This window comes from Diaporthe amygdali (genome assembly GCF_026229845.1).
Source record: "Diaporthe amygdali strain CAA958 chromosome Unknown NODE_2_length_3802984_cov_64_841326, whole genome shotgun sequence".
Classification (NCBI taxonomy): domain Eukaryota; kingdom Fungi; phylum Ascomycota; class Sordariomycetes; order Diaporthales; family Diaporthaceae; genus Diaporthe; species Diaporthe amygdali.
Window position 1 is genome coordinate 1,060,804 of NW_026517022.1, and position 23,452 is coordinate 1,084,255.

General features: G+C 54.4%; 7 protein-coding genes across 7 annotated transcripts; 3 read left to right on the forward strand and 4 right to left on the reverse strand.

The window, feature by feature from the left end:
- Positions 1-996: 996 nt before the first annotated feature.
- Positions 997-2,751, reverse strand: J7T55_011676 (signal peptide peptidase; the record flags this gene model as incomplete). Its single annotated transcript, XM_053136485.1, has 1 exon — positions 997-2,751. The coding sequence occupies one exon, from the start codon at positions 2,749-2,751 to the stop codon at positions 997-999; it is 1,755 nt and encodes a 584-aa protein (XP_052999482.1).
- Positions 2,752-3,502: 751 nt separating this feature from the next.
- Positions 3,503-4,091, forward strand: J7T55_011677 (peptidyl-prolyl cis-trans isomerase-like 1; the record flags this gene model as incomplete). Its single annotated transcript, XM_053136486.1, has 2 exons — positions 3,503-3,535; positions 3,621-4,091. 2 exons carry the CDS (start codon positions 3,503-3,505, stop codon positions 4,089-4,091), a joined length of 504 nt encoding a protein of 167 aa, XP_052999483.1.
- Positions 4,092-5,281: 1,190 nt separating this feature from the next.
- Positions 5,282-6,548, reverse strand: J7T55_011678 (transcriptional activator; the record flags this gene model as incomplete). The annotated part of the gene is made up of 2 exons (XM_053136487.1): positions 5,282-6,361; positions 6,465-6,548. The coding sequence occupies 2 exons, from the start codon at positions 6,546-6,548 to the stop codon at positions 5,282-5,284; spliced, it is 1,164 nt and encodes a 387-aa protein (XP_052999484.1).
- A 1,460-nt stretch (positions 6,549-8,008) lies between these two features.
- J7T55_011679 (uncharacterized protein) lies at positions 8,009-9,223 on the forward strand (the record flags this gene model as incomplete). The annotated part of the gene is made up of 1 exon (XM_053136488.1): positions 8,009-9,223. One exon carries the CDS (start codon positions 8,009-8,011, stop codon positions 9,221-9,223), a length of 1,215 nt encoding a protein of 404 aa, XP_052999485.1.
- A 777-nt stretch (positions 9,224-10,000) lies between these two features.
- On the reverse strand, positions 10,001-11,895 carry J7T55_011680 (glucokinase; the record flags this gene model as incomplete). The annotated part of the gene is made up of 4 exons (XM_053136489.1): positions 10,001-10,159; positions 10,260-11,606; positions 11,660-11,739; positions 11,799-11,895. 4 exons carry the CDS (start codon positions 11,893-11,895, stop codon positions 10,001-10,003), a joined length of 1,683 nt encoding a protein of 560 aa, XP_052999486.1.
- A 405-nt stretch (positions 11,896-12,300) lies between these two features.
- Positions 12,301-12,561, forward strand: J7T55_011681 (uncharacterized protein; the record flags this gene model as incomplete). The annotated part of the gene is made up of 1 exon (XM_053136490.1): positions 12,301-12,561. One exon carries the CDS (start codon positions 12,301-12,303, stop codon positions 12,559-12,561), a length of 261 nt encoding a protein of 86 aa, XP_052999487.1.
- Positions 12,562-16,924: 4,363 nt separating this feature from the next.
- On the reverse strand, positions 16,925-19,281 carry J7T55_011682 (homoaconitase; the record flags this gene model as incomplete). The annotated part of the gene is made up of 4 exons (XM_053136491.1): positions 16,925-18,340; positions 18,399-18,519; positions 18,730-18,761; positions 18,817-19,281. The coding sequence occupies 4 exons, from the start codon at positions 19,279-19,281 to the stop codon at positions 16,925-16,927; spliced, it is 2,034 nt and encodes a 677-aa protein (XP_052999488.1).
- Positions 19,282-23,452: the final 4,171 nt, after the last annotated feature.

Below are 23,452 nucleotides of genomic sequence, written 5' to 3' on the forward strand. Positions count from 1 at the left end.
AATAATTAAGGCCCCGATTTAGGAAGCAAGTGAGAAGGCCATTGAGGACCAGTGAATGACTGACGGTTTCGATGAACAGGTAGCATCTTCCCCTACAAAGTCGTAACAACGAATGAGACTGGACAGGTAAAAGTCTCCGTTTTGGAGGGGATCTATCATCAATGCTTCCAAGATAATTCATTATGGCCGCCTCATGGGAACATCTCCAATATGGGGGGGGGGGGGGACGGGTCTTACTAAGCGAAACAAGAGTGACACAAAATGTGATCCTCCTGAAAGGCAACTAGTTGCTGAGAGGTACATACTTACCGATTACCTCGAGTACACACAGTCTCAGTCGGTCTTCATGACTGGATTTGTCAGCTCATTTTTGAACGGACTGGATGAGTACAAGCTATTTGTGTGCCTCCCTCCGTCTATGTCGAATAGCTCTGGTATATTCACGTCCATAAACATGTGAGGCGAGTTTTTGTTAATTGCATACCAATCTCACAAGTCCACTTTATCGAAACGAGTACGATCATCGTAAGTCTGCCTTAAGCTATTTAAGATGCTCCGGGAGTTCTGTCTAAGCAAGGAGCAAAGAAACAAAGAAAAGAAGAAAAGGATTCAATGCCACGCGGGGATGATAAGTATGATTCTGCGTATCCCTATTCTATGGAACATGCACCACCCGGATGAGGGACAATGGCAGAGCCGATCCCCAACATTTCAGAGATGGCTGGAGAAGATTCAATCACAGTGAAACGAATCTAAGTCGATTGGCAGGCCACTGCGACTGAAATCACCTCTCGCTATTGATGTGCAAGCTTACTACGGCACCGTCTTCAAGTTGCGAGGGTCTTTCCGCGGTGTGCAATACAGAATCCATCGATATCATTATTAGCATACCATGCTAGTAGAATAATGCCCAGACTTCCCTCGACTATTAGGGTTGTTCATGATTACAGCCCATGCCTAATGAGCTTTTCCCTACCAGTCACAGCCCTAGATAGCCTAGTCCTCCTTCAGACTGTCCTCCCTAGGGACGGTGATCGAGAAGGTAAACAATTCGTAATCGCTCTTATCCTTCTTCGCACCCGATTTCTCCTTCTTCTTCTCTTTCGCCTCCACCTCATCCTTGTCTTTGGAAGCATTCTCCTTCGAGTCTGCTTTCTTCTTCTCGATGACATTGCCATCGCCGTCAACCTCAACAACAACGTCTTCCACGTCCAGGCTTCCGTCCTCGGTGTATTCCCACATGTCCTTCAGGTCACCGTTGACCAGACCAGTAAGCCATGCCGCACCAGCCACGCCAGGCACAAGATACAGCAGGGCAGGCTGGCCATGCTTGAAGATCACCAGCACGACAAGGGTCGCCAACATGCCAACCAGGTAACCCAGGAGGGTGTTGCGGAAATACGTCTTTGGGAAATCGGCGTCAGACAGGGACTTGACGGGGGTTTGTCCGAACATGAGATCCCGCGGGCTCGTGGTCCAAAGGAAGTTGCCCCATTGGCCGCGAGGATCCACAAAGGGCGCCTTGACAGTGCGGTATGCGGTCTGGACCGTGGTCTTTTCGCCTGCGGTCGTGTTTTCACCAGCGGCCTCATCTTCTTTGTTATCCTTGGTGACTGTCTTGAGATCCTGTTGCACGCGCGTGACCTTGCGCTGGTAATGCCTCCACAGATCGAACCGCAGCGCCAGGCAGATGAAGATGCCGGGGATGACAATATCGCCGAGGCCGAGAAGGCTGCTCCTCCCCCCGGAAGTCTCGTATGTCAGCTTGAGCGGCGCGTCAACCTGCGTGGCGACTGCTACCATGAAGGGCGTGTAGAAAACCATGACGATGTCGTAGAAAAACAGGCCAACCAGGACCATGGTTCCGATGGAGAAGGAGGTCACAGACATCCAGTTGAAAGCCATGTAGCAGACTGAGAGGCCGATTATGTTGGACAGCATCGTTGACTCGGTGTACAAGTACAGGCCCTCGACGGCACAGCCAAGCATGAAGCCGACAATCGTGGTAATCTTGACGTCTCCCGTAAAGCCGTCGCCAGGGACGCGGATTTTCAAGACACAGCTTTCTTTTAGAAAGTGTCGGAACACCCAAGCAGACTCCCGGATGCTAGCAGGAACATTCAGCTCTGAAGCAAAGCCTGGAAGGGGTAGGTGTTTCTTAGGGTCATCCTCTTTCTCCGAGCCCTCCTTCTGCGGAGCCTTCAAGAGCTTGTGACTGCGGCTGGCGGTATCTACCTCGAAGACGCGGCCCCTTCGGTCGGCCCAATAGTCTGGCGAGACGAGATTCAGCGCGAATTGAAAACAATCCCCAAAGAAGACCCCGATGGACAGGATACCGGTCATGGCCATGTACAGTCTCAGGATCATGTTGAGGATGGCAGGGTCTTGGAGCCACTTGATGAGGTAGTACAGCCCGATGAGGACAGCAGCGGCGATGAAGGGAAAAACGATAGCGTCTGAGGCCTGAAAGCCTTGGGCAAAATGCTCTTTTTCGTCATCGACGACCAGTTTGCCGCCCTTCCTCTTCAACTTGGTGGGCGGTGCCGCGGAGGGAGGTCTGCGTAGCGAGGCGTGTGCGCCGACGTAGATGATGAGGATGGCACTGACAACCATCTTGGCCTCGATAGAAAAGAAGTCCTTAGCAACAAGCATTTCCCACACCGTCGGGACGGGCTGGATGGTGTGCTCGTCTGGGAGGGCAGACGGTATCGCCGTGGCGGCCGACATGGCGGAGGGGTCTGCTTCAGCCATGATGATGCGATGAGTAGGAGTTGAGGAGTCTGAATTTCTGAATGAGGCTGCAATATTTCCAAGGTTGTCTCTAAGCCACGGGCCGTATATAAAGATGGGCTTCCCCCGGCACTTTGTAAATGGGCGAAATGTCTACCTAGTGAGTTTAGGCTGTTCTTGGACCAAAGGCAATGCCTGAAACCACGGGCGTTGAAGATGATGCCTGGTTGGAGCTCCACTGCTGTCCAGAATATCAAGTTGATTTGACAGGTTGAGGCCTCGTCAATGTCTAACTGGGCAGACGGGTGAGGATGAGGTGGCGCCGGCAGAGGACAGCCTAGCAAGTATACCGGTACAGAATGACCGTAAGCATGTTGGTTGTGATTGGAGTTCTTGTTCAGAAATTATTGGTCGGGGTGTGACTCAAGTTTGAGGTAGTGACCCAGTTCACAAAGAGCGTACAGTATGAAGTGAGACAACAATATGATCAAAGACTGGCCGTGGCTTGCTCAACCCATCCGTTTGTGGTTGGGCGGTAAAGGAAGCTGTTCCAGCCTTGCAGAAGGGGTGAAGTGCTGAGGTGGCCGCCTAGGGTCCAGTGAAAGCTCCCCTGTGGCGTCATCGGACAGGGAAGACGCACCCTGCAAGGCTCAGCCTTACCCACTCAAATGCACAAGCTTCGCACCAGGCTCCCCAATCTCCATCCAGGATTGAATCCGACCTTTGACTTCCCATTCCACCAAGCCAGCTCGACTGGGGGCCAACAGACAAGATGGCGAAAGAGGTAGCTCTGGACACCTCCATGGTAAGCCCACACAATACCACCCATGCCTCTCCTCTCCACTCCACTCCATTTCCAAACTAACCAAACCCGTCACCACCCCGCGCAGGGCACGATCACCGTCGAGCTGTACACCTCCCACGCGCCCAAGACGTGCGCCAACTTCGAGACGCTGGCGCAGCGCGGCTACTACAACGAGACGGTGTTCCACCGCATCATCCCGGACTTCATGATCCAGGGCGGCGACCCGACGGGCACGGGCCGCGGCGGCACCTCCATCTACGGCGACAAGTTCGCCGACGAGATCGCGCGCCCGCTGCAGCTCAAGCACACGGGCGCCGGGATCCTGAGCATGGCCAACGCCGGGCCCGACACCAACGGCAGCCAGTTCTTCATCACGCTGGCGCCCACGCCCTGGTTGGACGGCAAGCACACCATCTTCGGCCGCGTCAAGGGCGGCATGGGCGTCGTGCGCCGCCTGGGCCTCGTCGAGACCGACTCCGAGGACAGGCCTGTCCAGGAGGTCAAGATTGTCCGGGCCCGCGTCGTTGAGGCGTCTGGGGAGGCTGAGGAGTCTTGAGCTAGATTTCAATTCCTAAGTGAAAAAGCGGCTGGAGTGGTGTAGTAACGGGAGCGCGGGCTTCCTTTGCTGTCGGCACACACATCCGTTGGCTAAGTGCTGGCCTGTCTCTGCGACCAAAGTTGACTGCGAGAGAATGATGCCCACCAATTTAGTGAAGGGCATCCCGCAAGGGAAAGGACACTGTCCCGTAAAGAATCTAGCACATGGCCGCTGAGTCCTGCACATGCCTGTTTGTCTCGCGCACCTCGTGCGAGGACACTTGACTGCTGCGCTCAGCAATCCCTGAGTTTATGCACATTCATGAGATTGAGCGATCTCAACATAGCTTTGACTGGCCATACTGGGGTGGCCAGTGGCATCTAAGTCAACATATCTATCGCGGTGGCGGAGTGGAGATCCTCTGGGACCGTCAAGCCCAATAGAACAATTAATACCCAGCGTGCCGTTCTGTCTCAGGGTATTGTTACTGAGTGCGTGTACATATGACTTGACTCCCTCGCCTGTGGCTTTCCACTCCTTAAAGGAAATCACGAGACATCGTAGCCGGTGTACGTCTTCCTCCGTCGTGCCTCGCGTCTGTTGGGCAGCCGCTCCCGAAACAACGCCCATGAAGCCAAATTGATCCAGGAATAGATCTCGATATTCTTATGCTCATAAAATTCCTAACGGCTGATGACTACTGCTATATTGGTATCTCAGCTACGGACTCCTGGGTATTTATCTGAGGACCACTGCACAATTAATCACATCAGAGACTCTGTCAGGCTTGCCCTAGACTTTGAGAACCCGCTCACCAGGCAGATGGTTCGGACTCGCCCAGTAGAAGACCAAAAAGAGGCACATCTCCGGAACAAAAAAGACCGCTGGGTGCAGAACCTTTATTCTCTGGCTAAGGTGATCCACAACACCACGCCTCAAACCCGCGCTCCACCGCCAAAGTCTCTACCACAACTTCTCTCTTTCTCTCTCTCGCTCTCTCGAACAGATTGACACCCTGCAAAACGCCAGTATTGTTGCATCGAATGACGCCACCCTCCGCACCCTATGCAAGACCATCCAAAGCTCAAGTTTATTCTTGGGAACCCCAAAATGATGACCGACCGACACCATGAAATGCGAAATGCGACTTGAAACCAAACCTCCACCCCCCTTCTTCCAAACCCGCTTTCCTCGCCGTCGAGATCCCATTACGCATGTGGGGGATCTGAGAGGGTGTCTGAAGACTCGTAGCCTGCATCTACCTGGCTACCGTTCTTTGGTTTGGGCGATGCAGAATGTGGTTTTGAGGCTCCGACTTTCAATTTCTTGGCAGGCGAGGGCTGCTTTGAAGTGGATTTCTTGGGCGCCACTTGGACAGTTGATTTCTTGTCGTCCTCGTCATCCTCATCGTCGATCTTGGACTCGACGCTGAGGAAGGAGCTGGTCTTGACCTTGTCCTTTTCCTTCTTGGGTTTGTTCTTGAGCAGGATCTTGGTGGTTGGTCCCTTGAGTTTCTTGTTCTTCTTCTTGGGGTTAGTTGCGTCTGACTCCTGGTCGTCATCAATTTCGTCGGCATCGCGCTTCCTGGGGCTGCCCGCTCGCGAGCCATTGACTGGCGTGCCCTTCTGGCTGGACGGAGGGGTGTTATCACCAGTGCCACCGTTCGTGATCTTCTGCGAGGCGACACGACTTGCGTTCCTGCCGCTGTTGCCGATACATGCTCCCATGTGATTATTCAGCCGGGTCACTAAGATGCACCGTTTGCACTTGCTACATGTTGCGGAGGGGAATGACAGCACATTGGGCGGCCGTTGGCCGTCAGATGTGGGCGTGACGGTTCCGTCCACACTAGCATCGAGTTTCTTCTCCATGTCCTTCTTTTTCTTGCCCCTGCCCGGGCCTGGGGCGACCCATGTCTGACCGTAAATGTCGTAGCCAGGTTTGTCGATGTAAGGGTGCTTCTTGCAGTATATGACTCCAGGGTCTGGCTTCTGGGCTCCTCTGCCATCGGTGGGGTGCAGCAGACGAGGGAGGTGGCAGCGTGGGCACAGGATGTCCTTTGTGGTCTGTAATGGGTTGCCCTTGAGCAGGACTCTGCCGTCCTCGTATATGGCAGCATCGGTCTCTGTTCGTATGTCTGGCTTGGTGTCTGGGTCCGAGGCGTCTGCAGCGTCGGCAGCCAGTTTCTCTACACGGATGGCAGCGGTGTTGGCTCGGCGAGTCTTCTCTTGACGGTGAACTTCGAGGACAAGGTCGAAGATGACATTGTAGAGGACGTCGTCAAGGACCTGATGTGACTGGGGAGGGGTTAATCCAAACCAGGCTGATAGGGGAGTTCTGGGGGCGAGCACTGCATAGGAGACGGGCGCAGACGGGGGGATGATTACTTACAATTCTATCCAAGGCGTCGGAATCTTGGCCGGCCTTGATGATTCCTGCTCTGCCAGAGAGGCTCTCTAGCTTAACCTCATCCATGGTGGGAGAGGGAGGGAGAGGAAAGAGGGGGAAAGAAGAAGAGTAGGAGGAGGAGGAAGAAGAAAAGATGTAGGGAGGTTTGGTGTGTAAGAGGCGATGGGAATTGATCAATTAATTTTTGGATTTCGGGAAGGCTGACGACCTGCGACGCCGAGCCTGGGATGACGGGGCCAGCACAACCAACGGGTTGCGGCACTGTGGCGGACAGCACAGCACAGCACGGATAGAGGACTGGTTGATCCCTTGGCGGGTAATCTTGCGCTGTGAACGGGCGCTGTGGACGGGCGCTGCAGTCGGCACTCGGGGCCGAGCTCTGTGGTGCTGCAGTCGGGCCACTCACTGAGTGACTGAGTGACTGAGTGACTGACTGGCTGGCGGCTGAGGATGGCTATGCCGTGATGAGACGGTCGCAAGCAGCAGCTTCAACGAGGATGTCTTGATGCACAGCGGGTTCTGAACCCTTGGAGCGTGCAATAAAATGATGGATGACCAAGAATGGAGGATGGCTCGATTCTTTGTCCTGAGCAGGCAGACGGCTGATGGAGTAAGGTAAGGCCAGCGTGTGGGGGGAGAGAGAGAGAGAGAGACGGTCCCAAGACTGAGACTGGGTGAGCGCGCACGAGTGAGTTGCGTTGCGTGACTGTCTTGATTGATGCGAGTGAGATTGGAGAAAGTGCCCCCAAGGTGAGATGCGAACTGCCAGCTGCCCAGTGCTCTGACCCAACCAAGCCCACCTAGGCCAGAGAGGGCATTTTGGGAAGGACAACTTTTTGCATGTCTACCTGATGGACTACGACATTGTGAGCTGGACTACCTGGGTACATAGCACCATGAGCACTCTGCAATCACTGTATTACTGCTTTCTAATCTACAAATCTAGATCTTTGGATAGTATATCGTTGAAAGTCTCCTCTTACCAAAATAAAGTATTTGTTTTGTCTTGTCCCAACCCAATTTCTGGGCCATGGAAAGAAGTAGTCTACCTAGACTACCTGCATACTTGAGTTGCTAAGTAAGGGTGACAACCCTTGCCCTCCCCCCTTCTCCCCCCCCCCATAGTGTAGCCCCCAGCTGGTCCGTAGCGTCGGGAAGCAGCCGGCCCCACGGTCTGGAACCCCTTGGCCAGTAGGCGCCCCTGATTTGCTGCAGCGCCGTGCAGCGCGGTGCAGCGCAGTGTAGCTTTGGGCGACATGAACACATGCAACGACAGCAACCAACCTTATTTACTCGGGAAGAGGAATGCGGCAAGTCTGGGTGAACATGCCTCTCGCCTGTCAACACTCCCAGCCTGAACCTCAACCTCGACTCGACCTTCCACTCAACCCATAACACTACTGTGACAACACCCACACACCCTGCCATGCCTCTCACAAGTGCATGACCCGACCAATTGACCTCTCAACAACCAGCCCAACTCAGCCCTCGCCGCCCTCGACCTCCTTGGTCCCCCCCCGCCAGCCATGTCGCGTGCACAGCAGCCCTCGATCCTGTCCTTCTTCCAGCCCAACAGCAAGCAGCAACCGCCAAAGTATGCTGCTCCTCCGGCATCACAGACCCAGCAGGAACAACCACTGCAGCAAGCGCCACCTCCTCCACCGCCGCCACCACCAGCACAGCCCGTCGCACCTATGCTCCCAGCATCACCAGTCACCGCCCTGCCGCCCTCGACGCCGTGCCCCCACCCCTCCGCGACAATCGTGCCCGTGACTGAAGCCCACATCCCCGCCCTGCGCCGCATCAACGCCCTCCTCCTGCCCGTCAACTACACCGACAGCTTCTACAAGGCGATCCTGGACCCGGCGCAGTCGGGCCTCTTCAGCCGCGCCATCCTCTTCCGCGACGACGATCCCGCCGCCGCCCCCAAGGTCGTCGGCGGCCTGGTCTGCCGCCTCGAGCCCAGCCCCTTCGATCCGGCCACCGGCGCCTACTCGCCCGACCTGGCCCGCCGCGCCCACGCCCGCGTGAGCCCGCCCGATTCCCGCGTCCTCTACGTCCAGAGCCTGGGCCTGCTGGCGCCCTACCGGGGGCTGGGGCTTGCTGCTGCCGCTATCGAGGACGTTCTCGACGCCGCGCACACCGTCGCCGCCGACCACCGCGGCAACGGGCTCAATATCCGGTGGGTCTACGCGCACGTGTGGACCGAGAACACTGACGGGCTGCAGTGGTACGCGCGCCGCGGGTTCGAGACGGACACGAGGCTCGAGGGCTACTACTTCAAGCTGCAGCCGGGCAGCGCATGGGTCATGAAGCGGCGGGTGCTGCCCGCCGGAGGGGACGGAGAGGAGCAGGACTGCCGCGCGTGGAGCGTCGCAAATGGAAGTGCCGCGCAGCAGCTACAGCAGCCCTCCGCCGTCCCGCCGAGCGTCACGGCCGCGGCTGTGAACCTGCCCGGGTTCTCTCCCGCGAACGGGGCGCCCATGCCACCGCCGGCTGCGAACGGCCCTCCGCCAGCTCGCCCCGGCCCGCCGGCGTCGTCCTTGTCCTTCCAGAACAAACGGCCGGACATGGAATGGAACGACCTGCCAGAGGACATGGTGGCGACATCACGGAGCTCGTCCAGGAGTAAGGACCTCCTCTCTCCGCCGACGGGGTCGACCTCGAGCTCGAGGAGCAGCTCGGCGATGGGGCGCAAGAAGAAGGACAGGTCGTACCCAACCGCCGCATTCGGGAGCTGATGCTACCTGGCCGGCAGGGTTTATTGTGTTTGAGGAAAAGGAAATAGAACCAGGTTTTTCTTTGGGAGAAAAAAAACGGCGTTTGGGCAGAATGGAGGCGGTGGACCAAAAGGAAAGCATTGGGAGTATCTCATAGGATACAAAGGACGGTGTTTGGGTTCTGCTGTCTAATCAGGCATGTCCAGACATCGCAGACTGATCCTGTTGATAGAGGTTTGTTTAGACTATGCAAGGGTAACACATTTACAGTATATATTATGGATGAGCAAGAGCTTTATTGTGAAGACGTTAGAGTGATTGTTGAAGCAGCAGAGCTGTGGTCACTTCCAAGGACAAGGTGTGAGATTTTGCACAAAAGCTTCAAAGCCTGTAGTGAGATCTGACATGGGAACATGTACCTCACCCTGACTTGTGATTAATGCCTCGCATAATGTACCACCTCCGCGCGCATTAAGCATTTGCAGAAGTGCGCGATATAATGCTATTGGCCAGTCGGTAAAATGCCCGTCAATAGGAGCAGAAAGCAGCAGTATGAAGTACATGGGGTCTCAAGAACAAACAGGCAGAGAAGAGCCTTCCGAAGAATGATCAGTTTTTGGATTGACTCCGGCATGAAACCATGATAAACCCCCCTACCTGAAGTGCAAGTTGCAGTTGCAGAGCATTGCCCAAGCCAAACCAAGCCAGAAAACCCGCTTTCCGATGGTATGCCCAACCATTATCATATCATATACAGTAATCAAAGGTGCAGACGAGACAAGTTCTTGCCTGCAATGCTCAGTTCCGCGCCACAAAACGCCCCCAAAGACCTGCAAAGAACTCCTTCTTCCTGATTGCTACGAGACCGGCGATCAGTCCCAGTCCGGCCCACTGCCATGGCTGGACCTTGCGCAGGTGCCACCGAATTGCTGGAATTGAAAAAGAAGATACACGTTGCTGTGCGCAGCAAAAGTCAGTATACGGCGGCGTCGATCGTGCGGAGGTGGTAGTGGAGGAGTTCGCAACAGCAGCCTCAGTTTTGCAGGGTGAGTCTTACCTCATCCAAGAACTCGGGGGTGGGTTGGCTCTTCTCCTCGCCGGTCGCCACGAGGGCAATGAGCGCAGCACCAACGCCAGACCCGTCCTTGGCAATGCCAATTCGGATCTTGTTGGCGCCTTCCTCACCAATGCCCTCGATAGCCCGGAACGCCTCGTACATCATGTCGCGGAAATATGGGTAGTGCTCGACAAGACTGCCGTCCACACCCACATCGATCGGCTCGCCCTCCCATTCTGGGTCGGTCAGCTTGCCGGTTTTCAGGACAATGGCAGCGATGCTGATGGCCGAGAGACGGGCAGCGCGGCGGCCGATGGACTCGGCGATGACCTTGAATGCCTGAGCATCCTCCAAGGAGGGGCTGTACACCTGCAGTTGGTCCTCCAGTGCTTGGCGCAGAGTGCCGAGGTCAGGAGTGTTGTCTGCGGCGGCAACGGACATGATGGCGGTGTCGACTCCCCATTGCTTGAAAATGCCTGATTCTTTAGCAACGGTTGTCGTCGACCGCCAGTCGTTCTTGCTGGAGTTCTCATCCTTGAAAAGCTGGACGTTCTCGTCCTTCAGCAGATCGACGATGCTCAACCGCAGGATCTCGCCCAGGAACATGCCAGAAACTCGCTTTTCGAACATCTGAATGCCCGGGTTGATGCTGTCCTTGTCCAACTGCTTGTCCCATGTCGTGTTGGGAAGTATGTTCAGTTGGTTGTCGAAAGATCCCCATTCCGTGTTGATGACCATCTCCCCTGTTGATCTATCGAAAACGCCCTGCACGGGCTTCTTCACGTTCGAGAGCTTTTCTACGTATGCGCCGTTGGTGCCGGTGCCGAAAATCGCTCCCAGAATTGTGCCCTTCTTGCCAGGTGAAGTGTATGAACGGGCCATCAGCGTTCCCACGGTGTCGTTGACGAGCGCGGCGACCTTGACCGGCAGTCCAAGTTTATCGATCTCGGTCTGTAGCAGTTGGCAGACGTCCTTGCCCACTGCGTCGGGGATGTCGAAGCCCTTTGTCCATCGCATCAGAATGCCCTTATTGATGCCGATTTGTTGAACGGGGAAACTGAATGTGAAGCCGAGACGGAACACCTCCTCATCCTTGAAGCCCTCGGGGTTGCTGAACGTAAAGCGTCTTCTTACGCGGTGCTCAAAGTGCTCGCTGTGGTGTGTACGAAGGAAGATCTCGATCTGCTTTGCCAGGAAGCCGAACAGCTGTTGGGCAGTCTTGGCGGTCATGAGCTCCCTGGGTATGGCGACCTTTGAGTAAGTAAGGTTGAATGTTGTGTCGCCATTCAAATGGATTGAGCAGACTCGGAAGTTTGTGCCACCTAGATCGACCGCGAGGTAGAGGCCCTGCGCGCAAAAAGTGAGCTGAGGTCCGCGCGGCGCAGGTGTGTGAGGCTTACCTTCTCGGTGCCATTGGGGACGCCGGTGACGTAGGTAGGAATCTGGCTCAAGCTCGTACCATCCTTCTCGAGGCCCTGGTCTGAAGGGATATGAGCTGTCAGTCAATCGATTAAATAGTGAGCATTGAGGTGAACGCACCCATCTGGCTGAGGAACTCGGTGACGCCCTTGTTGAGGTCGGCATCGTTGAGGTCGAACTGCTGCACGACGCGGCTGGTTTCTGCCGTGAGCCCCATGGTGAGAGGTTTGGATACGGGAGCTGAAGTAGGAAAGACTTGAGGGTTCTCGCACACAGGCTCTTGAGAAACTTGGGCGAGAGGGGAGTAAGAAGGACGGAAGAGAGGGAAGGGAGCTATTATATGAGAGGAATAGAGCAGCTTGGCGTCACGAAGTACCAGCTGTAGGAGCTAGCAGCAGGGAGCAGGGTTAGCTAGCTTCCACACGACAGGCGACAGAATGGGGAGAGTCGTGAGATTGTGCGGGGCACATGCGCAGGCGCAGCTTGGACTTCCTGGGGAGTGCGGCTAAAAAGCCAAGCTGGCCTGGGTTGGGGGGCCGCCGGCCGTGACCTCCTGGTGACCTCGAGGAGACTTACTAAGATTAGCACTGGGAACAAGGCCCAGCAGAGATGTACCGGCCTGATGGTCGAGAAGACGAGGGCCGACGACGACGAACAAGGCTTCACAGTCTGGGTCTGGGTTTTGTTCTTCCGGAAATCACAGTCTGAGTCGCGGGCGGTTGCGGTCGACTCGTCAATGGCACGCCAGGAGGCGCTGCCGTGCGAGGATGGCCTCTCCAGTTTGGCGGCCGTTATGCAAAGAGCTCGAATCCGAGAGGGCGGAATCTCCAATCCCAGTGACGTAGAACCTGGCGCTGGGATTCCTCAGCCGCGGGAACCTTGACCGTGCCTCCACGGTGCCCGAGCTATGAGGCCCTTCTATCGGCCTTCCTCCTCCTAAGCAGAAGGATGTCCTTCCATACACATGGGAGGTGATGGACGATTCTGGTGTCCCAGCTATGAGGCCACACCCTTGGTGGTGAGAGAAGTACCTCGGAGGTCAATCAACGACAAAGGCTCTCCGGGCGGCGCGCAAGCAGCTACCAGCAACAAGCCTGTGGCCTCGGCGGCTGGCGGAGACTCGGGGCGATTCCAGTGGAGCGAGAAAAAAGGGCCGGATGTGCTGCAGGTGAGACCTGGAATGAGATCATGGGCGACCAATATCTGCGCACCCCCCTGCTGCTTGTTTGCGGGCGACTCGAGGACACTCGGTGGAATTGGACGGGACGGGACGAGTCCAGACCAGCGAGAATTTGTGCTGGTACAACACAGATATTGAATGGTTGGGGAGACGGACAGCGACAAAGGAAATGGTGGAGTAGCGAGCGCCCTGATTGCTGGGCGGTCAAGAGCGTCAGTGATCTTGCGTCTCCTGCGCGGTATCTATGGTAATCTAGGTGGTATCGCCGTGTTAATCGTTTGTTTCCTCGGATGCCGCTAGAAAGAGCGAGCCCAATGGAGGCCAATACCACCAGCTCGCTTGATGCAATGCCACGAGCTTGGCTGCAGGTTGTGCGTTAGCGATCGATGCTGGGACTGCCTCGTGGGCGCTACAGGCACAGTAGACACACCCACTTTGTCGGTTCACCCAACAACCTGGGACTGGGACTGGGACACCACACAAGACACAGACCACGGCCGATCGGTTCCGGCGATGGTGACCTTCCAGACCTTCCAGGGAACCTCGCGCCGAGAATTGGCAGCGGCCGGGGCCGATGACGTAGCAGGGCGACCGTCGTATCCACAGTCGCAGAGCTGCTAGGTCTATCCACAGCATTCAACAGTGGGTTTCCATGGGGTGACGAGACGTGGTCGGGGAAATTGTGGTGGAATGGCGGCAGTCGTGGAGGAAATCGTGGGTGCCCGTGGAGAAAACGAGCCCACTAAGAATGAGTCGAGACAGGTCAAAATCAGCCTGTTTCCCCGGTGTGCCTTGTCTGCTGCGAGTCTTGACAGCCACTCAAGAAGCCTAGTCACGCCAGCCACGACAGTGACCTCGGCCAATCCAATTGTTTCAGAGACTCAGGAGACTCATAAGTCGTCCTGGGGGCACCAATCCGGCTGGGGCAGCTTGTCCTGACGGGGTAGATGAGGCTCTCGCAAGTCGATACGGAGGAGACGTCTCTGGGGATCCGAGCCAGGTGAGGTGGGGGCCTAAGGACACCGAACGGACCGAATCGATGGCATCAGAACATGAACGGACGATGGCCGAGCAGGACAGGTGTGCAGACTTTTGAGGCCTGGCTCCCAGGTTTTGATTTTTGATTATGAGGTCAAGCAACAACGAGAAAGCGCTTGCCAGTCACAGGACACGATCCTCACGAGACGAAGGCGCCACCGACACCCGATCCCAAGCGTCCAAGAACCAAAAAAAATCAAGCACCGAGGACCTGGGGCCCCAGGGAGTGCAGCGCTTCGCAGGAAACCAGACTCTACGCCCCAGACTCCAAACCATGCCTAGGTAGGGGAGATGTGTTCCGGCGACAAATTGTCACGCGACACACCCCCTATTGTAATTGATACGAATTAATTACTTGCTAATTGTCTTCTCACTTACCCTCGTTTATGCCATTCACGCGCTTCTCCGCACCGGCTGCGTCCGTGCCACGTACGGAGTAGGGACGAAGGTTCATGAAGCCATTCACATCTTGCCCTCCCCCTCCAAACCTGCAACGTTTCTTAAACGCCTTCTTACTAGCCAATTCTCAGCGGTCACGCTGCTAAATCACCCCTAGTTTCCCTGAGCTTCGCCAAGGATTCCCTCCAACAATATCCTCTACGTGCGTGATGAAACACTTGTCTTTTGGAGAAAATCGAGCTACTGCACCTTCAGCACTTCCAGACCATCCTCGATATAGCATTTGAGGCTACCGTCATCCAGAATTCCTGGGGCAGGCCCAGTAGAGAAAGGGAGGTCGCCACCCAAATTTGCGTGCTGAACGTGGGCTTCGGGAAGCAACCGAGGTCGTTGCTCTGCAAGCTACAGTGGTCTCGTGAACAGATTTTGGCTGGATGGCAAAAGGAGACAGTCCAAGTCGCGCCAGCTCGCTATTTCCGCGAGCTGCTCAAGATGCTCAACACGTCAGTTGAGATTTGTGACAGGATGAAGATGGTGGAGGGCTTGACGCCAGTCGACTCGGAACACCCCTAGCTGCACCCTTTGCATGATTCATATAACCACCACCATCACCACCAACGACTACTAACATAAAATACAGGTGTAGAAAGCTGTCCGTCTTGGTCCTCATGCGCTGACGGTATTTTCCAGTGGTGGCCTTGATAACGATCCCAATCGGATGGTCTCTAATCAATTGATCGAGAACAATTGTGAACAGGGCCCAGAGGACACTGAAGGACCTTGCAGGAAAAGACCATCAAGTGTCAGTCTCCTACGCCATAATGAGGACAGGAGAAGCAATTGGCCCAGCCCACTTCCTGGAAAAGTACTGTCAGGTCGTCTCAGGACACCGGACTCTTCCAACGATGAGACCGGGCGCCTGAGTCTAGAGGCCGCAGAATATGACGGTCCGATCATACGATCTACAGGGCATATTCATTGACTGGACGACAAATTGCGATCCGAGGCTGTTTTGGGGGTCAAGACTTGACGCGTAAGGCTAACATCAAGCACATTCTTAAGACCGTTTAGCCTTCTATTGATGTGTACCAACTGTCACATTTCCCGGCACCCATTTGGCATTGAACTGCCATCTATGAAAATCTCGAGGTTCCACTGGGCGTGTGCCGAATGATGGTAGCCAAGACTTCCTTCATAAAGCTGGGCCGAGGGACCAGGTCAATATTCACAGAGGACTCTTCGCTGTTGCTCTCGTAGTGCTTTCATCTAGCACCCAAACATGAAGAAAGTATTGGCTTGGTTCTAGAACCACTTGGCTGCCCAAATCTTCTTGTTATTGAGGCACGCTGTTGTTTTCCTGGCCCTGGTGGTCCTCGAAGTAGTTGTGATCTTCAGGGCCGTTTTCCCGTTGTCGTTGTTGGGCGCAAAATCTTCCACAAAATGAAGGAAGAGTCTGTGGCTTCAAGTCGTTTCCTCTTTCGTTTCTTGTGCTTCGACAGAGTCGCACAGCTGATCAGCGTTCTTGCATTTATCTAGAGCAAAATCAGACATATCTGTGCCTGGAATAGTAGGCAATCAAACAGTATAGCCAATAATAGTAACACAATTTGACGCACTTTCTCACGTAGAGGGCAATGGTATCACACCAAAGAAATATCAAAGGGAATCCTTATTTCAAGTTTCAGCAATTATTTAATTGTGTCTTTTAAACACGTTGTGTATAGGCAGACCAATGAACAGCAATTCTTGCCGGGCGGAAGGATCATATTGCGTATCAACATTTCTAGAGGATGTTTCGTACTCTTGCATTTTTGTTCGTTATACGGTAGATTGCGTTCTGGTAATTCCCTTCTGTCACAGTGTCACTATGACGATGTGCTCGTTTATATGATAGTTACTTAAGCCTCCGAAGGGATATCGGGCCCCTAAAAGATTCGAGCGTCGGCTTCCTTTCCAGTGGTCTGCTTTTGCTTCTGAGCTCCTATTCACATTCGTACTCTGCTGCCAGAAAAAGCGGGATTATAGTCGTCTCAAAATGTGTTATGCTCTGCGGGTTGGCCGACACTTTATACCAGAATACTTATGGGAACTCATTTGCCATGCCAATTCTACCAGGTGGAAGAAAATAGAGGATAAAAAGTCTCCAATATCAGGAGACCACGTTGAATTTGCCAGTGGATGCTCGATCCCGAGCCTGGATCAGAAGGAGGCAACAATCCTAAGCTTGCGTTTCATGGCACACCCAAAAGACTTCCAGGGTTTTCATCGAGCTTGCCCTGATCGAGCATCTTTGACGACAGCTCCGCTGACCCGGAGCAAAGCGATTGAGTGATTGGTCCTTTTCTTCGACCTTTTGGACGTCTGCTCCATGTAATAATAATGCTTTCTCAAAGTTTTCCACAAAGCTGTTGTATATGCCGTCTGGCTTGGATTCCTCTTATCATTGTTGTCGTAAAAGTTGGAACTCTGCCCATCCTCCGGGACCTGTTGGAGGCCGTAGATACGGTCATAGCTTGCTCAATGTACTAGTTAGCGTTACACACAAGATTGTTAGTATTTCTTTTTGCTGTACATAGGTCTACGTGCCTAGAATCAAATCCCGAGCTCAAATCACTTTTACATGGTATATCTATGACTCCGTCTTCGAGATCTCGTGCTTAGTCCACTCCGTCAAGCCGCCCTTTGCGACAATGTCCTGCAGGTTGGCCGCAAACTCGCCGACCTTCTCCTCCCACTGCTCCCCATTCTCGCCCTCCTGCACCTGGACGACGCTCCGAGCGACGTCCCACGTTAGAGTCCATCCTGTCCGCCGGGTTGGCGTCTTCTCATCGCGGGTGAAGGTGGCGCGAAGGCGCTCGATGAGGCGCGGGACCTCCAGACCCAGGAGCGCATTGTTGATGCTGTTCCGCGAGAAGATGTTTCCGAAGCTGCCCGACACGACGAGCGGTATTTGCTTGGCCAAGATTGCTGTCGCAGCCTGCTCTCTTGAGGATCCGCAGCCAAAGTTGAACCCTGAGACGAGAATGTCATTGGGCTTGGCGACTGACCCGAAATCCGGGTCGTAGTTCGACATGCAGACGGCTGCCATGCCCTCCTTTGTGATGTCGTCCTGGTATGTGTACTTTCCAGGATAGATATTATCTGTGTCGAGGTTGTCGGCATCGCAGAACACAATCTCACCGGTAATCTTCTCGGGGAAGCCAGGAAGAATCTGAGTTGTGGCCTTCGAGGTGTCATCACCACCCACGGACGACTCGACCCGGTCGATAAGTGACTCGAGCTGTTGCAGAGCGTTGCCGAGCTCGCTTTCCGTGGTTGCAGGCATACCAGTGCCATAACCGTAGTCCACGCCCGAGTAGTTCTCTGGGACCTCATATTCGCCCGTGCCTGAAATTACGCCATTGAGGGCGCTGGCGGCCACAACCTCAGGACTGGCAAGGTACGCGAGAGCATCTCGAGAGCCCATTCGACCCTTGAAGTTACGATTCGAAGCCGAAATTCCAACCTCGCCGGGTTCTAAGAGACCAGTTCCCAGTCCGATACAAGGCCCACAAGAGGCCGGGAGTGGGATACTGCCAGCTTCGAGCAGGGTCTGCCAACTGCCTTGATCTTCAGCGATCTCCTGCTCACGGACTGAAGCTGCCGCAATATACATCTTGACACCGTCTGCGATCTTAGGGGTCTTGCCGCCATTCGCCTTTGCGGCATCCTGGAAGACCTTGGCGGCTGCAGCGAGATCAGAGGCTCTAGAATTGGTACAAGACACGATGTATGCCTTGTTTACCTTGATGTTCTTCGGCGCGAGCTCGTTGAGGGGTGTTGAGATTTTGACGGAGTTGGGTCCTGAGATATAAGGCGATAGGGTAGAGAGATTGAGGTAGAGCTGCTTTGCATAATGTGCTCCGGGATCGGCATGGACAGGATTGGCGTAAAGCTCGTCAATCTTTTCGTGGGTAATTCGTTCTCTTGTTGTCCTGTTTTCGTGCATCGCTGCTTCTGTGGCCTTGTATCGCAGCCAGCGTTCCAGAGTCCGGTCTATGGGGAACTGTAGCGTATCAAGTTAGATAGTTTCCAGTACAGTCGTCTACGGATCCGAGACTTACCATTGCAGAAAGCGCAGACCACTCAGTTGACATATTACTGATTGTAAGTCTGTTATCCACCGATATGCTAGACATTGTCTCCTCAGAGCCGGTGAACTCAACCGCATGGTTGAGTACATCGCTGTTAAACAGGCCACATAGCGCCACTATAACGTCTTTTCCAGTGACGCCTGGAGGTAATGTCCCCGTAAGAGTTACCTGCGCAACTGGAGGAATTTGAAACCAACTCTTCTTTGTGGCCCAAATTGACGCAGCGTCTGTCCTTACTAAAGCGGTTCCCAAAGCACTGATACCACCGTACATATTACTATGACTGTCCGACGCTACGCACAATGTGCCCGGCCAGACATACAGCTCCTCCACCTGACGGGCTGTTAGCATATATCAGACCGCCTTTCGAGCCACGGGAGCAACCCACCATGACCTGGTGACCGATTGAATAGCCGGCCGGGTAGAACACGACACCATGCTTCTTTGCAAATTCCTGAATTTGCTCGTATTTCTTCAAATTGGACTCGGTCTTGTTCTGAACGTCATGATCGAGTGCAAAAACCATCTGCTTGGGGTCCTTGACCTGGGTGGCGCCCATGGACATGAACTTCTTGGCGATTGGCCAGGTGTTGTCGTGAGACATACATCGGTAGGGCTCGATCTGTACGTAGTCGCCGCTCCGAACGAGCTTTCCCTCTGGGAGGCCGACAGCATGGCGCTGCACGATCTTCTCCGTCAGGGTCTGTGGCGTTTTGTTTTCGGTTGGAATATCTGCGAAGGAGAACTCGGTTCCGTGCGCTTGTGAAAATGTCGCTCGACCAGAGGGTATCACTCTTGTCAATTGGCGGTAGGAATGCTGCCGGAATGTTGTGCGCGGGAGACGTTGACTCATTACGCTTTGAATCGAAATTCGGCTGTTCGCCCGGCAGAGGGATCGAGCCCATGGGGCGGTCGCAACCTGAGAAAAGTGAGGTTAGTCCACAAGGATTGGCCATTGGGTGCGAGAAGTTGCTCACTGCTCTGCGCGACATGGCGTCCAAAAGGTGTAGCGCACCGCGCTCTAAGAATCGTCAAAGTCGGTGGCAGTCAACTACCAACCCAGGTACGCTCAACGCTCAATTCATCATTCTGCTGAACATTAACTTTTTTATTAGTGGCTGCCGATGATGCACCCTGCCGGTATCGTATCGATAAGGCTTACATAATCTGGTCCCCGTCTAAGACAACCTCGGTACCCAGGTACCCAAGTACCCAGGTATTGCTTAGAAACTCTTCTCTTACCATGCCAGAGTGAGGTGCTGCTTTACCGATGCATTGGTTAGGAAGAGAAGAAGGGTACCCGAGGCAAGTGATCAAGAAGAATGGCATATATAGTGTTCTCGGTAAGACACTCTGTCACTACGTCTGGACTGCGATTCCGGGCCCTCAAAGTTTACGATGGAAGTCGCTGAATTGAGTAAATGTTCAAGCTCAGCTACTGAGCCAGCTTTCAAACTGTTTTCAAAGTCTATCGTGAAAGGAGTTTGTCAAAGCATCGTACAATAGAAGTCTACAAAAGACAGACAGCTCCGCTGTCATCAGTGGGCTTCGACTACATAACGGTTATCGATCGTCCCACCTTCGGGCAGCGAATACCCTGCTTCCCACCCCATCTTGTCTTAGAGAAGCTCAACTGATGGCGGTGATCCTGACTGCTCCATCACTGTCACCATTTCCCTTCCACAGCACAGGAAATCATCCAGGCAGTGCTGTTGAAGATCTATCAAGTTCGAAAAATAGCAAGCAACACCACTAACAACCGTCACCGCCAAGATCACACCAAGGCCAGAGACGCGAGCAAGTCATAGCCACCACTGGTTTTCCGCTCATGCGGCTTGCCCCCCTTCCCCCCTCCCCCCAAACACCAAAATAAAGCTCATAGGTTCATCAAAATAGCAGGGCATTGTCACATTTGTCAAATGCATGCAGCACTCAATTCCATGGAACTTGGAGTGCATCTCGTAATCAGAAGCCGCCAGCCGCCAGCTCGGTGGCTGACAAGCATGCTGGGCTCACGAGTCTAACAGGCCATGCAAGGTGTCAAATTGTGAAGAAACAGTTCTGAAAATAGGAAAAAAGAGAGAAAAGGAAAAAATAAATACGAACTTAAAGACATGTGTGCAGGGCAGTTTTGCAATGCGCGGTTGGTCGCTCAGCAAGCGCATCTCGCGGCAGGTCGCCAAATCAGGAGACTCAGTCAATGACAATAGCCGCGAGGGCAAATCTACGCAGGTCCACGCCGTCATCAGTTCAAATTCCAAATAGCAGCTAGACAAGACATGTGCCTGTGCTAGCCAACGCAGCAAATGGAACAGCTGCAATGCCACGCGATCCAGAATCAGAATCGCATACGTGATTGGGGTTTTCTTTCCCCGGTGTGAATCCTGTGCATCCTGCTCACCCTAGTGTGGGGACTGGCAAATGTCGCTACGTGCTTAAGCGCCGTGGTGGTGAAGAGCAAAGATCCCTGTCCCACCGACTCAGCTGTGCCCACATGGCTCAGCCGCAGCTCCGCCCCCCCTACTCGAGGGTCCTGGGTCTGTTCGCTTGCTCCTTGGGCACCGCGGGCGTGTGCTCTGCCGGCGTCGGTTGCACTGCCGGACGGCAGCGGGAAGGGCTCGTTCGACTGGGCTGTTGCTGCTGTAGGGTGATTGGAAATAGAACGGCCTACTGATCACGATGGTCGGATCGGCGAGAGCTATATTCGGCACCACCATGCGACGGGCACCCTTCCCATTTGACGATGAAGATGATGAAGAATGCTGTGGTTGGTTGTCTAAGATGTCGGGTGCGGAAAGGTTATGCACTGGTAGTGATGCCGTGCAGTAGAGCACGGTCCTCTGGCGATCTCAGTTGACAGGACTACCTTGTCCTCGGTCTCCCTTAGTCTACCCAGACTAGTCTGACACTCAACGTGCGCTCGTTCGCTCGCTCGGCTCGGCTCGCGGGTTGGAAGTTCGCAGAGATTCTCACCGCCCGTTGGACGGCAGGCTGTGCACCTGTATGGCCACGAATGATGCCCGCCAACGATTTTACAACTTTCTGTTGCGTTACGAGATATGACGATAGCACAGACTGGGTTGAAGAGTGGCAGTCTTGATGCAGCATGGCTTGCGCAGGCGGACAAAGAAAAGCCAAAAATTCGGGTCAAGAGAGCCCTGTGGTTGAAGAAGCATCCGCCAGCACCTGACCCAGTGGTCCCGTTCCATTGAATGCGGACCTCGGGCATATCAGCGCGGCCTCTGCCCGTTCCAAGTCGGGACGGCATTCCAAAGGCCCCACGGAGTGCGGATGAATGAACATGATACCCTCTAGGTAAGCAGCAGCAGTCTCAGATGCTTCTAGATGCATATCGGCCCCCAAAAAAGCCGCCACCTCGACGGTCCATCTGCGCTGCTGTCCCTGTGTCGTGGGACCTGTCAGATGGCTATTTGTCTGTTGGAGGTGGCCCTGGAGAGAGGCGAACGTCGATCAAGGCTGAACAACCAGCCCTTTGTTTGCTGATGTTGGTGCTGTGTCACACGGCCGCATCCAGCTGTAGCCCATTAAGAGCTTGCTGGGGGTAGGTGTTCTGTATAGATCTCTACCGCGTGTTGTCGATCGTCACCATGACCAAGCTTGATTTGAAATTCGCTCCGTGCTTCTTCCCTCCCGAGGTTGTTCCCCAGGGACAGCCGACCCGGTTCCCTCAGATAGAGGGCCAAGTGGTGGTAGGATTCACAATTAGTCCAGTCCAGAGAATCCTTCCGACGGTAGGACTGCAACCCTGCGTGCCTGCGCATGCCCAAGCAGGTTGGCTGCTCACCCTGAAATTGGCCTTCGAGACAGTCTCATGAACGAGGTCATCTCACCAGGAGAAAGTGAGAAAGTGCGTCGTGGCAAATTGCATCGACATCTTCATCCTCCCCCACTCCATCCTGCACTTTAGGGTCATCAGGAATCAATTGCATATTGCACTGCAGCCCAGCCCTAGCACCGCCGTTGCAACCCTACCAGGCTGTGCCAGGACTGGCTGGTCCCGGCCGTGCATGGCGGGCGGCACACTCCTGGAGTAGACTAGCACGACTAGGACTCAGGCAGGACTCGAACAAGCTCACTCAGCCTTGTCTCCACAGCTGTCGACGAGGAAGACGAGGACGACGAGGAGGTGAAGAAGGTTTTTCTTTCCCGTGGATGCGGTGAATAAGCTGGGGATTCCTGGCAATCCAAGTCGGCGGAGTCAAAAGTCTTGTCTCTTTCTCAGCCACACAGGCGTGCAGTGAAGTCTCTCTTTGCTGCGAGCAAGTGGGACCCTCCGTACCTGGTGGCACCAGTTGACCGGGCACTAGGCCACCTACTTGCAGAACGGTTGGTGTAGGACTCAGCTCTTCGCTTGTTGGTGCTTAGTCCTTTCTTTAGTATTATTCGCAGCAAAGTCCTACGTCCCAGTCCTGGTCTCCAGTCCCAGTCCCAGTCCCCAGTCTCCAATCCAGACCAATCCCAATCCCAATCCACCCCCATCCTGCTGGGCCAGCAAACTGCCAATATCTCTATCACCAGCAAAGAGACAAGCCAGACAGACGGAAATACGGACGGGCAGAGACGACACACCCGCATGCACACAGTTGCAGTCACCCAAGCAAGCAGTCAAGGCCTTTATCTATCTACCAACAGACCAGGCCAGAACCTCCCCATTTCAAGCCGACCCGGACGACATACCTTGCTGGAACCGGAAAGTCGCCGCAAAGAAAGACAGCCCGCCCTCGTTGTGAAGCCGAGGAACCTGCTCTTGTCTCTCCTGCTTGCCCTCTCTTTTTCTATTTCCAAAGTTTACATGGTCCCTTAATTTTTTTTGCTTTGGATGCAGACAGGGCACATCCACCCATACCCTTGCGGCCGACGACGACATCCTTGACGTGTGCCTGTGCCCGTGACTGTGGTGTGCCTGACTACAGTCATCAAAAAAAAGTCCTCGCTCATAAGGTTCACCGGCAGACAAGAGTCACGGTCCTGAGACGGACAGCACACGCGAGAGAACCTGAAGC